The 16164-nt window shown below is 45.0% G+C and overlaps 1 protein-coding gene across 3 annotated transcripts in view; it reads right to left on the bottom strand.

The window, feature by feature from the left end:
• The window catches only part of LOC146772630 (methanethiol oxidase-like), a 201531-nt gene that overhangs the window by 150923 nt on the left and 34444 nt on the right, over window positions 1–16164 (bottom strand). For all 3 annotated transcript variants that reach the window (XM_085638727.1, XM_085638729.1, XM_085638728.1), the window contains exons 2-3: window positions 4162–4224; window positions 1123–1235 (exon numbers count right to left, since the gene is read on the bottom strand). In XM_085638727.1, the coding sequence (XP_085494853.1) occupies window positions 1123–1235; window positions 4162–4224 (176 nt within the window). The remainder of the gene's footprint in view (window positions 1–1122; window positions 1236–4161; window positions 4225–16164) is intronic.

The raw sequence follows: 16164 nt of genomic DNA, 5'->3' as shown, positions 1-16164 counted from the left end.
ACACGAGTGAGTGTACGAAGTAACACCATCCAACAGTTTCTGTATCTAAGGCTCTCCTGTGGCATTGTGCAGATCCCTCTTACTCTAGCTAGATTATTTTGGCTCTCCATTCTGTTCCACTCCATTTCCCCAAGCACACTTGCACATTTACCATGAGCACAAGGGTGTGATATTTTTTTTTACACTATTTAAAGGGTGTTCTAGAGAAAGTTGGCTTTTCGTGTGCTCTGTATGACAATCTGAAATGTCCATTGCTTCCATATGGCGAGGCAAGCCAGCAGCCTTAGGGCACCACCGGTAGAGGTGCCAAGTTATTTAGAAGAGGCCTGGAATTTTGTTTTTCTATAAAATAGGACGTGCGCCATGCGCTTCAACAGTATTTTATCTAGAGCACTGCCAATCATATCCTTGCATTGTTCCTGAGGATGCAGCTCCAAGTTAATCCCAGGGTTCAGAGTTTAGGAGGCATTAAGAAATTTCTGCTGTCAGGGACTTTAACTCAGTGCTGCTGTGGAACAAGAGCTGGCACCAGATGTGCCCCAACGGGAATTTCAGGCACGCTGGGCTCTAGAGGTTGGGCTAGCCTTTCATCCAGTGAACCACAAACATGCACACAGATCCCACTCAAGATGAAGATAAGAGATCCCAAAAAATAGGGAGAGCGACTAGGCATTGTTGCGAAAGGGTACAAGTAAAAGAGAATAGTAATTTGCTTCTGGCGCCTCCATCCACTGCATTGACCAGTTGAGGTAGTACATGCCACCCATACCCCGAAGGCGGGTACAATTTGGACTGCCACCTACCATCAGATCGCTCTTCTGTTCATGAGCAATAAAGGAAGAGATGGCGCATCTCCAGAGGACTTACATGAGGGTTCAGAAAACTGGGGGAACTGCAAGTGTTGATGGTACTTAACATATTTAAAACAGATTGCACAACCTATACTACCCTTTAAAGTCTGATGGAAGAGCGGGCATGCCCCCGCTTCTTCTGATTGGCTGCCCCCACTGAAGACAGATCAAGCAGTCTAGTTACACAGTATCAAACACCAGGGTGGGAAGGTTGTGTGTTGAGACTGCAATGCGTCACATCCCTGCCCGCTTTAGGCCAGACGCATAGTACCTGGCTGTAGGTTGGCGATTTCGGATCGACGTCGACTGTCGCCAAATAGTCCGGCTTGTCTATTCCAGTGGATCGGTAAATGCAAGGAAGGTACACAATCTCCTCCCTGGGGCCTGATGGACAAAAAAGAACGATCAGCATTAATTATTCAGTATTTTTTTTTTTTTTAAACAGTGATGGCAAGCCAATACTCTTGTTTTGTGGAAAGGTCTTCCCAAAAACACACAACAAAGGCACCACAAAGTTAAAGATTTGCTCCCACAAAAAACAACTACTGGCCAACAGAAGCAAGTCAAGCTTCTATCACACACAGAACCAATAGTGCACAGAAACAGCCGTGAAAGCGGTCTTAAAAACCCTAATCGCATACCCACAGCACATGAAGGTAAGTGTCTGTCGACTACCACCATCCCCCGCGAACAAGTCGTCCATCGACTGCCCCCCTGCCCCCTCTCTTACTTGCACCGGGCAGCAAACTTCGGGGCCTCCCTGGGTGGCAGTAGGTCCAGCTACGCTACGCCACTGATTTTTAGGTATCCAGCCGACCAAGAAACTGGTCAGAGTGTTGGGCGTTTTAGTGTCTACATTTGATTGCTTTTAGACTAAAAAAAGTATTTCGCTTCGGACAGTTCCATGATACATGACTTGTCTGCCCTATTTGGCCACATTCTCTCCAACAAATATTCACATTTCTTTGTCTTATTGTATGAAGTTTATGAGGAGTCAAATGCCACCGGAGTAGGATCTTACTAGCTGCTTCTCTCCCTTGTACATGGAAAATACCTTTGTTAAAGTTGGCTTCCCACCACTCGGTGATAGGTCTCCATACAGCTACTTTTTCTAGATAATCTGCACTGCACTCTTTATGACCATCTCCCCATTCAGTATTAGTCCATGGGTCCAGGATGAAAAGAGTGTGTCCTCTTATTTCCATTAATAATTTTCCAAATTCTGTGAGCAGTGGATGGCAGCCTCTTTAATTTGTTCCTGGAAGACGCAATGTCTTATCTCTGTGTATCTGTATAATTCTGCTTCCGCTACGCCCTAACCTGCCTGATTTCTGTTCAACCGGTTTTACCTCGCCCTAGAGAAACATGTCGCTAATTTTAATGCAGTGGGACTCTTGTAAATGCATACCTTTCCATCTACTCTTACATTGTTCCTCCGAGATCCGTTTTCAAGGTCTTCAAGTTTTTCGCTCATTATATAGTTCTGCTCCCACAGGATGGTCACTTGTACGCTAAGGAATTCCACTTCCTCCTCTCAACCATTATTTGATTCCTGTAGAGCAAATATTTTCTGGCTGAAGTCATTCACATCTCTTTTGACATCTTGCTTCTCTTGCCTTAGGTATCACACAGTGCATTGAAGTTGTACCTGAGGCCCTAAAAGGGGTCTTCAAAGAGAAGCCTCAAATATTGGGCATCTTTCACATGTTGGGTTGTTACGGATGCTTCTCCGCGCCGGTCTTCTTTCTTAGCTTTCCTATAGGACACCTCCCAGGTCAGTGCAGGCTTTTCTGAGCAAGTCACGTTCTAGTAGATTGGGTTTCTTTTTTGTTGCAGCCAATCACATGTTTCACCAGAATACTTGTAAGAATGCTGAAGGAGCTTATGTATGATTTTACTCTCACATTATCTCATAGATAAATATGCATTATTGATGTGTCATTGGACGCTGCCACTAAATGGAAACAACTGGATGGGGATATGCTTGAAGACTGTGTATAACCGCTCAGTTATTGTTTGAAAAACGGAATAAATAAAGTTAAAATAAAAAAAGAATGCTGATGGAGCAGCAAACGATAAATCTTATGCAGTGGCGCCCTCTGTGGGAATTCAATGTTCGTTGTAGACAGCTGAGAGCTACATCGAGGAACCAAACATATAGACAGTGGTACATATAAGGCTCAACTTCATTGTGCCCCCAGTCAAACATTCTCTGCGGTGCTCTCAATTTTCCCCTTCAGGCTTGTGATGTCCATTCTGTTACCCTTATCATACCATGGTGCTTAATATTTTGATCAATGTGCATATGTCCTGTCCACCCAGCAACACATACCTATATTTTTACTTGTAGCAAGGTCTACTAGTATAAACTTCGTTTGGTGTGCTTTCTGGTCTCCGGTCCCACTCATGTCATACAAATGCTATGATGCTTTGCCAAAATGAAGACAAAATGACCTGAATTTTGATCCGGTGTGCCACACGAAACCTAGTAGCAGCATTCATGGCATGAATATTTACACCCACCTTTAAAAGAAACAATACCAAATACTGTACCCATTTACTATCTGCTTCTCAACAAATTAAGGACCAGAAATTGCTTCACAAAGCAAGGCGTGGGAGTGCCCTCTGGCAGCACTCAAAGTGTCACTACTCCCAGGACTGAACACCTCTCAGCAAAGCACCATTGTGTAAGAGAGTTAAGGACAGAAAATCACATGGGAGGGCTCATTGCGTAGCAACCATCCTTGCGTGTGCCAGCACAGCACAATGGTGTACGAAGGGAGAGAACGAATGGACAGAACTGGGAGGGGTTCACACTGTAGTGTGTCCTAATATTTGGTGTGATTTGTCCCAATTACAGTGGGCCTTCCAATGCTTTTCTTACCTCTTAGCGGCCACTGAGCACAATATGAAAGTCGTAATCGGGGGGAAAAAAAGCAAGAAGGCCCACTACCCTGTGGCAGAGAACTCACAAAACACAAGGAACATTTCTTTTTTTGTTGGATTTGTTTCAGAAAAAAAGATTGCAATTCAGACACCCATTTTATAGTTTTCAGTTTTACAAAAAGGGCTTCCACCAAGCACTTTCAGTGTAAACCACCAGTTGCCCCAGCGGCAATGTCTGCAGTTGCCATATGGGATGCTGTTGAGGCAGTGGAAACAGTGTCTCCGTTGTCCCGGCAGCTTGGCCGCACACCCAGTATACCTTCAATAAATCTCAAAGTACTCTTAGCCATTAATCAAGTACTAAGCAAACAGAAAATTTCTGTCTGCCAGACACAGTCACCAATCCGAAACCAATATCAATTACCTTTCATGGCATCGAGGGGAGTCTTGTAGCCTGGTCCACATGCACCACACTTTGCTTTGGAGGCTTCAGAGAAAGACAGATAAACAGATTAGACACAGAAGTGTTACTGGGGCGTTTCTTAGAGAAAGTTGTCAAAGATATACATAGTAGCGGGGAAGCAAAATTTAAATGTACCTTGCATGATGATTAGGATCCCAATGAGAGTTCTAGAAACAAGGATTTAAAGCTGAGATCCCAGAATAGAGTTGCAAACTGGGATTTCCAACAGGAATAAAGGAATACATTTCCAAACAGATCCTTAGATGGAGTTCCAAATGGTATTTCGGAATGGAGTTCCAAATTAGGATCTTCAAACAGGGGGAGTAATGTGGAGTTTCAAGCTAGGCTACCAAGACGGAGTACTAAACTTGGATTTTTTTAATGGAGTTCCCTACAGGGGTCCAGGGATGGACATTCAAATTGCGATTTCAGGGATGTAGATCCTAGCTGGGCTCCAGGGATTGAGAGATCCCTATTGGTTCCAGATATGGAGAGGAAATCAGAACCCAGAAATGGGAGATGCAAACCGGGATGGAGTTTTTGCCTGTGAACCAGGGACAGAGCTCCTACTGGTCACACAGGAATAAGGATCATAAATGGAATCCAGGGACAGAGCTCCTACTGGTCACACAGGAATAAGGATCATAAATGGAATCCAGGGACAGAGCTCCTACTGGTCACACAGGGATAAGGACCATAAATGGAATCCAGGGACAGAGCTCCTACTGGTCACACAGGAATAAGGATCATAAATGGAATCCAGGGACAGAGCTCCTACTGGTCACACAGGAATAAGGATCATAAATGGAATCCAGGGACAGAGCTCCTACTGGTCACACAGGAATAAGGATCATAAATGGAATCCAGGGACAGAGCTCCTACTGGTCACACAGGGATAAGGACCATAAATGGAATCCAGGGACAGAGCTCCTACTGGTCACACAGGGATAAGGATCGTAAATGGAATCCAGGGATAGAGCTCCTACTGGTCACACAGGGATAAGGATCATAAATGGAATCCAGGGACAGAGCTCCTACCGGTCACACAGGAATAAGGATCATAAATGGAATCCAGGGACAGAGCTCCTACTGGTCACACAGGGATAAGGACCGTAAATGGAATCCAGGGACAGAGCTCCTACCGGTCACACAGGGATAAGGATCGTAAATGGAATCCAGGGATAGAGCTCCTACTGGTCACACAGGGATAAGGATCATAAATGGAATCCAGGGACAGAGCTCCTACCGGTCACACAGGGATAAGGATCATAAATGGAATCCAGGGACAGATCCTAGCTGGGATCCACACATGGAGTTCCAAACCGGATGCAAGGATGGATTTTAACACAGACGGAATTCCTGATCAATTTCTTGTTCTTGCTGAAATGTTATGTTATGTTATTAAGAGCACGCATCACCCCGCATAGGGTATCCTGGCCAGAAGTAAGCCAGTGGATCAACTGAAGAGAGACAGGGAAAGGGTGAACTAGTAGAGCCAGGTTTGTATTTCATTTTGAATTCTAGAAAGGATCTGATTGAGCGCAGAGACACTGGAAGAAGGTTCATGCCTCGCTGTCAGACAGGAAAGGAAATAACCTCCGGTGCAGGTCTGACAGATGCGCAGAGTGTGGGCTAGTTAGAGACATGGGGAATGACATTCGAGAGTCAGTGACAACAGAAACTCTTTTGGTGAAGAGGTTGAGGCCCACGTTGCGGAAACATTTGAAAAGTGTGACTTAACAGTTTGAAAGGGTTCGTTTGTGTACTAGGAACCACACCTCCTTTTCCCACTAAAGAGTACAGTTTTAAATCCCTAGAGTCTACAGGCCACAGATTTGACATCCCTCATTTGAAAATTTCCAATAAAAATAAAAAAATAAACTGAACTGTTCTAAACCAGGCACCCAACATATACAGGTAAGTAGATAATACTATACAATCTAAAACAGAAACTCGATCCCAGGCATAGGCTGACGGCGCACCTAAATTATTGATCGCATCCATCAAGGTCTGGGCCATGAGCTGAAGATGAGAGCAGCGTGAAAACAATCTTGGGCTGCTCTGACCCTGCAGAAAGTGTTGGTGAAGACAAGAGGAAATGTTAACTTAAAAAAACAAATAAGATCACTCAGCAGCCATTTGGCCACATAGTGAACTACATGCTCATGGGACTTCCTGCACAGTGTGGCGGGCACATGTTACACAGGAGTCGGTCTGGTAGTCAACTCCTCTTTTGGCACACAGCAGCATTGTATCTAGTTCAGTGTGGTGGGGGCACCCTGAGTCTGGCTGGCCACAGATTCACTGGCGGCCTAGCCGGAAATTGGTCAGAGCAAAAATTGTCTCTCGGTATTTTCTGTGCAAACCAGTCTCCTGTCCGACTGCTATCTTGCAAACTGTTTTTAATGCGAGGTGCAGGCACCCCGAGAAATAAGGCAGCTGTTTCCAGCTTTGGCAAGAGCCTCACTTTAGTGAGAAAGGAATGTTAACCGATACCTCCCTCCCCTTCTTTGCTTATTTAAAAGAGATTAGGAGCCAACAGATCAGATCAGAAATGCAATCCAGCAGCTCCGAAAACATAACCGACCGTGGCACGCAACGCAAGGAAACAGTGCAACAGGGAAAGCATTAATACCCAAGGAAAGCAAAGTGAGGCAAACAGCACCAATACAAGAAACAGGATAGACCACTTTATGCCCTCTTTGTGCCAATATGTACATGCTCTAAACCACAATATAAAGAACACTGGGTTGGAGCGCTGCCCGGAGCGATTGCCTGTGGTTAGACAAATTGCAAACCTTCCTTCCATCACCTTTTGCCTGTTTTATGTACCGCTCTAAGGGGCAAAGGTATGGCCAGGCGTGGGCCCCGTGCTCATTGTGCCACTGGAACCAAACTGTCCGGAGCCGATGAAACTGGTTCTAGGTTGCTTGGGTTCCAGTTCGGCCTTGGCTGGTCAGTTTTGGGCTGCACTGTTCCAATGAGGGGCAGGGTCAAGGCTGACTAGCATATGGCTGGGCCCAGACTGAGGTGGCTGGTGAGCAAAAGAATGATGGGCTGGGATGCTACCCGAGCGATTGTCACTGGTTAGACAAATTGCAAGTACTCCTCCCGTCACCTTGGTCTGTTTAATGCTGTGACAAATGCCATAGGGAGGGACATTACTTTTTAAACTATGTCACTAAATAAATAGTAGGGGTTTTAAAGGGTGAATTCTCAGGTAAATACAAAAAGGAATAGGTTTAGAAAAATGGTCCTATTTGGGTAAGGCAACAGTAAATGCTTGGTGATTTTAGAGGAACAGGACACTTCATGTTCATGTCAATGTATATTTTGGGGCCCCATAAAATGTTTGATGAACCTCTCTAGGCCAAGACTGCATGGTCATGTTTATGTTCATGTTAGAGAAAATATGCTTAAATTATTGATTTATAAATGCGAGGACAAATGCAGTTGGCTCCCCGTTTCATATTGGGAGTGACCTGTCAAAGCCGTAAGCCTTACCTTGCTTATCTTGAAAAGTTTTATGTGTTGCAATAAGCTCATATAAGGCCATTGCTGTTTTTCAGGATTCAAAGCTATTGGTGCACAAATTGTCATCTGGTATCACGCAAATAATGGGAACAAACTAGATGTTCCGGGTTTGTTGTTCCTTTCTATATTTGTGGTACATGATTTGCACCCTACAACTATGGAGGACCCCCCCTGATGAAGTGTTTCAACTTGCAACTTCACTCGAAATAGTGATTACAGCATATGACGACATATAAACAGTAAAGCACCGCTTAATTTGAGCCGGTGGTCTCCGGTGCTCGGGAGGGCACTTAATTGTCAACACCTGCACATGTAACACTCTACCACACAGTGGCGCTGTCTGTCTTTTTAGAAAGGAGCACAACTACAATTGTGTAGTAATTCTTTATACATTAAAAATGACTAATGCTCGACACCCAAGCCGTATAGCTTCGGGGGCCTGAAATTGTCACTCTTGTAGGAGTGTGATGATTTGTAGTTGTGTTGGTACTGCCATTGCCAGCGCTGGCAGGGCAATGGGTGGTGCAAGCTGCAGTGACCTCCTGACAAGGGCCCTGGCACATATTTTTTTTTTTACAAATTAAGCACTGCTGTAAAGAATATGGGAGTCAAGAAATTCAGAAAAACATCTCACTTGTATGAACTGAATTATGATCAGGGCTTTAAGTGGGCCGGGTCTCACCGGGTCTGAGCACCGGCAGTGTTTTTATAAGGGGGCCTCATAACGGGTCTCTATGGGGCTCGGTTTTATGCCCTGGCACAGGCAGTCCGTTTTTTCCCCGGACTGCAGTGACAGCAGGCACATCCATGTGCGGGTGCTCACACTGCTCACTACTCACTAGTGGAGAAGTTACGGCAGGATGAGCGTTGTAGGAGAAGGGAAATCCTTTAAAAAAGTCATTTTCTCTCTGGATTTCCCTTCTCTTTTTGAAACTCAGGAGCAGAAACATCGTCGTGGTATCAGCATGGCTTTAAGTGAAAGCTTTTTCAATTTTAAATACAAGCCATAGTTGCTGCTTATTTATTGACAAAGCCAATAGTCCTGACTTGTTGTAGGTATGATGTTACTTGTTGTATCATGTATCTGGATGCAATGACAGAAACAGCAAAATACAAGTCGGGCGGCACACTATGCTAAGCACAGATTTTTAGTTTATACGTTTTAAGCCACGCCCTTAATTACATTGGCCACGCCCCTTTGAGAGACCCCCCCCTCCAGTTTTTTCATCCCACTTAAAGCCTGGATTATGATGATCTACTAAGAGATCTTGAGGCAGCTGCAAAAATTGTTGCAATTAACTTTTCAGTGGCAGGTGGAATTCATCTCAAAGATGGTTACCCTTCCTCGCTGTTTGTTTGTATTCCAATGCCTCCCTCGCTATTTATAACCGGTTCTGTGCAAAACTGACCCAACTGATTCCCTTGTATGGGTGAAAAAGTCTCCCGAAGAGGCAAGAAGGAGGCAATGTGACATCGTAAAGAAAGTCGGTGGGCATTGCGCGACTTTGAATTATATTATCTTGAGTGTATTTCACAGAGTGTGCAAGAAAGGCCCACACTTTCTTTGGAGAATAAATATTTTATGGGCATGGTTAATTTATTTAATTTATTTAAAAGGTTTTATATAGCGCTGGCTGGACCAGAGGGTATCAGAGCGCTTTACATGGGTATTAGTTGCAATAAAGCAAAATATTACAATGAGGTAGTATTAAAAAAAAAAAAAAAAAAAAAACAGTAGAAAGCAGCTTAAATATTACACAATCTAATTACAAAAGTTGCAGTGGGCTACAGCAAATCGTGAGAGATTAGGCTAGCGAGGGAAGGAAAGGATGGAAAAGAGGGGGGGAGGGTATATGAATGGGTAGAGGCTAGGGAGGGGGGCAGGTTAAGGCAATATCATACCGCTATACATGGATAATTAATTGTAATGAAACAGAATTACAATAGGGTAGTACTCTAAACCCATCCAGACATTAAAAACAACTCCAGTTTTACACGATCAAATTACAGGTATTGTAATGGGCTACAACAAGTCCTGAGAGATTAGCCTAGCGAGGGAGGGAAAGGATAGAGAAGAGGGGGGAAGGGTATGGGAATGGGGAGAGGCTGAGGAGGGGGGGGGGGGGGGAGGTTAAGGCAATACCCAGTGGGAAGAAGCAGGTCCTATAGGAAAGCCTAGTGGAAGGAGTTAGTGAATGAAGGAAGATGAGAGAGGGGAGGAGAACAGTAGGAGGTCGGGGTGGGATGAGTGCTCAGGGAAGGGATTAACGACCCCAGTATTTGTTGAGCAGGAGACGTTTGAGGTCTTTTTTGAAGCCGACGTAAGAGGGGTTGCAACGAAGATCTTTAGGGAGCGAGTTCCAGATGTTAGGCGCGTTCCCGGAAAAGGAACGAGATTGTGCGGTTTTCCTTGTTTAACAGAGGAGGGACAAGAGCGAGGGTGTTGGAGCGCCACAATGCTCTAGAGCAGCCAGCTTTGTGAAGTTTGTCTGTGAGGTACTGCGGGGAGCGTTGATGCAGGGCTTTGTGCGTAATGCAAGCTGTCTTATAGGAAGCTCTAACTTCAACGGGAAGCCAATAGCGGGCTTTAAGGGCAGGGGAGATGTGATCGAACCCTTGGAGGTCAGTAATTAGCCTATCAGCCAGGTTCAGAACAGATTTGATTGGGGCTAGGTGGGCTTTAGGGGTTCCAGCGAGGATGGCGTTACCATAGCCGATTTTCGACAAGACCAGCGATTGGATGACTAATTTAAAGTCGTCTGCAGGAATGAAGGGTTTTATTTTCTTAAAGTGATGGAGTGTGAAGAGAGCGCTTTTGGCCGAATTTTTTATGTGGGGGATAAGAGTAAGGTTCTGGTCAATGTTAAAACCGAGGGATTTAACTGAGTTTGATATAGTGAGAGAGCAGTTGAGTGCGGTAAGGTCAGAGATCCAGGATAGAATGGGGAGCGAGTTATTCTTAGGGGAGAAAAGAATGATTTCGGTCTTTTTTGGGTTGAGTTTGAGGTGGTTGTAGTGGAACCAGGATTAAATCTTACTCAAGGCATCATTGAGGTGAAGAGCATCCGAGCGGGATTGAATCTTATAGTAAAGTTGGGTGTCAGCGGCGTATAGGTGGTAATTGATTCCCGCTTGTTTAAGGATAAGGGTGAGGGGTTCCATGAAGTGATTAAATAGAGAGGGGGAGAAGATAGAGCCCTGGGGGACCCCTAGGGAGACGGGCAGAGGTTTGGAAAGGCAGTCACGGATTTTAATGTGCTGGGTTCTGTGATGGAAAAAGGAGGTGAACCATTTGAGGACTGAACCGTTGAGGCCAAAACGATCTTTCAGTGTGTTAAGTACAGTAGAGTGGTTAACAGTGTCAAAAGCAGCGGAGAGATGAATGCGAAGGGAGGATTCGCCTTTGTCGATGTCTTCAATTATGTTTAGCATTGCCGTTTCTGTACTACAGCCCTTTCTGAAGCCTGATTGGAAAGAGTCTAAAAGATTGAATGAATCAATGTGTCTATCTAGTTGGAGCAGGGCGCATTTTTCAAGGGCTTTTGAGAGAAGAGGAAGGTTAGATATAGGACGAAGGTTATTTAGGTCATTAGGGTCACCAGCAGGATTTCTGAGGATGGGAGTGATTTGTCCCAATTGGAGGGAAGCAGGGACACAACCAGAGTTAAAGGAGGAGTTGATGATAGAGGTCCAATAGGGAGCAATGATAGGTTTTAGATCTTGGACAAGGTTGGAAGGGAGAGGGTCTTTAGTGTGAGATGACGGTTTAAGTCTGGAAATGACGTTAAGGACATCAAGTTCAGTGACTGGTTGGAACTCGTGCCAAGAAGCATTATTTTTTTGCTCATGTATGATGGGGACAGGTTCAAGAATAGGGACGATAGGAGGGTACAATGAGGAGTCATGAGGAAGCGTAGAGAATGAAGGAGAATTGGAGGAAATGTCCAGGGAGGGAAGTAGGTTAATAGGGAGGGGAGTTAGGGCGAAGATTGATCAATTTTGGAAATTTTTTCTGAGAAGTAGTTGGCAATTTCTTCGCATCTCTCAGTGGTGGCAATCACCTTGGGGGTTGCAGAGGATGTTTGGTTTTTAACGATGCTGAAGAGTTCCCTAGGTCTGTTTTTGGCCCGGTCGAGTTGTGAGCGGAAAAAGGAAGTCTTAGCATTGAGGATGTGTTTTTTATAGTTGGACCCAGCGGATCGGAGGAGAGAGATTAAAGGGGGAAGGGTTTTGCCTCCATATGTGTTTAGTCGATCTAAGTACGCGCCTCTCATTGTTGAGATCTGGAATGAACCAGGATTTGGAGGAGGAGTTTTTCCTGTCGTTTTAGTTTGGCTGGGGCAATTTGGTCAAGGACCTCAACGATGGATTTATTTAAGTGTTCGGTGAGGTCATTGGCATTTTGGGATGGAGGAGAGCGAGTCGAAGGTGAGCTTTGACTTTGGTCTCAAGTTCACCTGGGGGGATAAGATGAAGATTCCTGGTCAATTTCATCTGTTTGATGGTTTTGGGTAGAGGGGGTAGTACAGTGTTAGTGATCATGAAAAGGATGAGGTGGTGGTTGGACCAGTCGATGGGAACGATGGAGGAAAGGGAGGCCAGCTCATTGCTAGTAATGATAGCGTCAAGAGTGGCTCCTTTGGAGTGAGTAGGAGAGTGGCATAGTTGTTTTAGGTCATTGATGTCAAGTAGATCAGTGAGGAGGTTAACCATAGGATCGTCCTTTTTGTTCCAATGAAGGTAATAATCTCTGAGGAAGAGGTTTTTAGAGTTGGAAAGTGAGGATTGGGTAAGAAGGTCAGACAATTCTTCTACAAAAGGAAGAGGGTCGCCGGGAGGATGATAGATATTGTGGAGTCGAATTGGAGGGGAGCACTGCACTTTCAGTTCCACTCCGAGGTATTCAAAAGTAGAATGATCGGAGTTTAGCACAGGGGAGAGTTGGAGTTAGTTTTTATAGAGTATTGCTAGACCGCCTCCAATTTTGACAGGTCTATCTTTTCTGAGGACGGAGTAGCCAGGGGGAGAGAGCAGGTCAAGACTGGAAGAATAGTGATCTTTAAGCCAAGTTTCAGTAAGAAAGGCGATGTCAATGGATTCACTAAGGATGGTTTCCAAAATTTCAATGGCATGTTGGACAGCCGAGCGACAGTTAACCAGCATGCAAGTCAGGGGTATAGGGTTGGTTGTAGGAGGGGGCAGGAGTGGATAGTGGTAAATTGTGGGGGAAGTCTTGGTTAAGCTGGGGAAGTTGGAATTCTGCTAGTCCCAAGGATCACAGGGATAGATGCCTGTGAGATCAGAGGGTCAGTAGTCAAAGAGCGGGGGGGGGTAAGGATTACAGAGGTCATGGAGCTCAGAGGCGGGGAGGTGGCTTGAGGCGCGAAATGTTCTAAGTGTATCGTTACAGAGGGGGGGGGGTAGTATCCCATTGCTGGTGGAATGTAGTGTTGTTTTGTTCAGTACACAGGGAAATTGAATGATTGGGGCGGTTAAGTGAGGAGAGGGAGTTAACATCCTTTCGGAGAGAGGCGAGTTAAAACGATAGGTTAGCGGGATGGAGTTCTATATTAAAAAGCGTCTGGGGAATCAAGGAGAAGGGGATGGAGGCTGGGAGTTCGGGGGGACTTGGAGGATGTTCTGCGTTAGTCAGGACGAGAAGTCTGGGGTGAGGGAGGGGTGGGAGCCCAGGTGGGGGGTGGAGAGGGGAGTTCCGATTAATGGCCAAAGGGAGGGAGGGAGGTGGGACAGGGCAGTCACTGGAGACAGAAGAGTAGAATGGGAAAGGCCTGATCTTGCCAAGTGCAAAAAGAATGGTAGAATCTGCTCCGGTTTTGCATGGATTGGATGAATATTGGCAGTTTGACACCACATGCAAAATCTCTTCCATTTAAGCCTGTACGTCTTAATAGTGGAAGGCGCTCGAGCATTGGCTAAGACTTCCTTACAGTCCGCAGGAATGTTTAAGTGAGCGAATTCAAGGTGCTCAGGCGCCAAGCCGCCAATCTCAGAGATACAGGGTCCGGATGGCAGATCTGTCCATTCTGGATGGACAGAAGGTTCGGTATTGGTTGAAACTGAATGGGATCGCATTCTGAGAGAAGGAGGAGTTCGGTATACCAGATGTATGTATGTCTTATTATTTTTTTATATATATATATATTTTTTTTTTTCAATAAACTGCGTATTAAATTTTTTTTAATGGTTTTTCACCGTGCGCGCACCCCCGCGATTTAAAAAAAAAAATGTAAATGTTTTTTTCTGCCTTCGGGGTCCTTCAGGGACCACCTGACCAAGGCTAGGGGGTCAGGAACTCTCTACCCTGCCCCTTTTTCACGTTCGCCACCTTCCTTTTCCACTCTCGCACTGAAAACAAACAAAATGGCGGCCGACACTTCCTGATTTCGACCGATTTGAACGTTGACTGACATGTAACAACCAATCAGAATTACGCTCGCGCACGTTAGGGTGCGCGGCTATAGATATGTATGTGCTTTTTACTGCAATTTTCTCTGGAACTACTGAACAGATTGACTCCATATATGCAAAAGGCACATCCCTGACCTGAGGACTACCTCTGCCAAATTTCAAGTAATTCTGTTCAGCCGTTCGGGCTGTACCTTCGACTAAAGGTCCTATGGGAAAATGCATGGGGAAAACGCGTTTTGGGACCCCCCGTTTTTTCTCGGCCCCCCGCTTGACGAATCCCCCCCGAGACTTTCAGGAGCTTAGCGGAGCGCCCCATTAGTTTTGAAAATTTTGCGAAGATTCGTCAACCGGCGCCAAAGTTATTCAAACTAGAATTTTGAGATTTCCTATGGAAACACGGTCCTAACTTTAACTATCTACTGGCGACCGCCAGTAGATTATATATATATGCATATTATGGAACTTCTATGTCTGTTATTGCATAATGTCTCTTGTACATATGATTATGTTACAAGTAGAATCTTGCGAGCATTATTATGGATGTACTGCTTTCTACTCTGATTCAGGCATGTGAATCTATGAAAGATACCCCAATACTGGAGAAGAACAATAGTTACTTACCTGCAATCTGTGGTTCTCCAGTATTGCTATCTTTCATAGATTCACATGCAACCCACCCACCTCCCCTCAGAGGCTCGCTTATGCTCTTTTCACTTTGGTTCACTCTTGTGCGAGAAAATCTGAGAGCCTGAGCTTCTGAGGAGAACATTTTGGAGGCTGCTGTCGCCTGATTGGCTGCAGTTTGAACTGTATATAATGACTTGGACAAGTCATAAATGTGGAAGTTTTTTTTTCCCCCTTGTAGTTTCTAGCTACTTTACTTCCTGGTTCTATGTTACGGTTATTATGTGCATAATTATTGCTTTTTTTATGTACTGTGGGACTCACTCCGACGACGGGGAATGATTAAGGCATGTGAATCTTTGAAAGATACCAATACTGGAGAACCACAGATTACAGGTAAGTAACTATTGTTCGTCAGCTGGTGCATGACGTTCTCAGGCCTATGCTCCAGTGAACCTGTGTTCTTTCGGTGTAAGTTATTTATCAGCCACTCTACACGCGGATTCATCAGGCAGAATACGCAAGACATTAAATGCAAGTTACAAGTTACATTAGTTCAGACCGCTGAAACCATCACATACCAAGAATAATTGACGCCTGTCTTTCCCTTTATTATTTCCTACCCTCCAAGTGTGAAGTGCTTTGATACCCATCTGGGTCATGTTCGCGCTATACAAACCTTTATAAATAAATAAATAAATACAGAAAGCCTGCTAGCTAGTTCGGCAAACTCCACTCCCACTGCCCGAAGTCAGAAGCCGCCACTGTGTAGAACTAGTAGGAAACTATGGGTGCAGCTATTTAAAATACAGCAGGTGCAGGCTCACCTGGAACCAGCGTTTCGAGGGGCCCACTGCATCCTGGTTATGGATGCGTTTCAGTACCAAATCATTGTTATTGAGGGGGGTGGGGGGCGTGTTGCCTGCTTGTACTTTGACCCCTGGTAAACTTGCTAGGTCTGAGGCAAACAGATGAGACTGTAGCTCCTGCTCTTTTTACTTCACTGCAGGCTTAAGAGTAGTTACAAGTCTGCCACAACACAATGGAAGTATCCTTGGTCCTCATCAGCGACTCCAAGGGCCACATGTATCATGCATTTAACTGGTCGCAAACGGCCCGATTTGTGACTGGTTAAATGTATTTTGGTATGTATGAATTCCAATTTGCAATTCATTAACATGTTACCGAATTTCAATTTTGGAATTGCAAATACATTCCGATTTAGTATTAGGAGGCGGCATGTTTAGGGCGTCCTGTCCTAATAACAAATCTCAGTGGTATGTAGGAATGTTTTGCGATCCAAACATTTGCATTTTACCACCTACTTCAAGTAGGTGGAAACACATTTGCAAACGGAAAGGGGATCCCGCGACCAAT

Source organism: Triturus cristatus, chromosome 12 (assembly GCF_964204655.1).
Source record: "Triturus cristatus chromosome 12, aTriCri1.1, whole genome shotgun sequence".
Classification (NCBI taxonomy): domain Eukaryota; kingdom Metazoa; phylum Chordata; class Amphibia; order Caudata; family Salamandridae; genus Triturus; species Triturus cristatus.
This window is presented reverse-complemented; position numbering and strand designations above follow the sequence as displayed.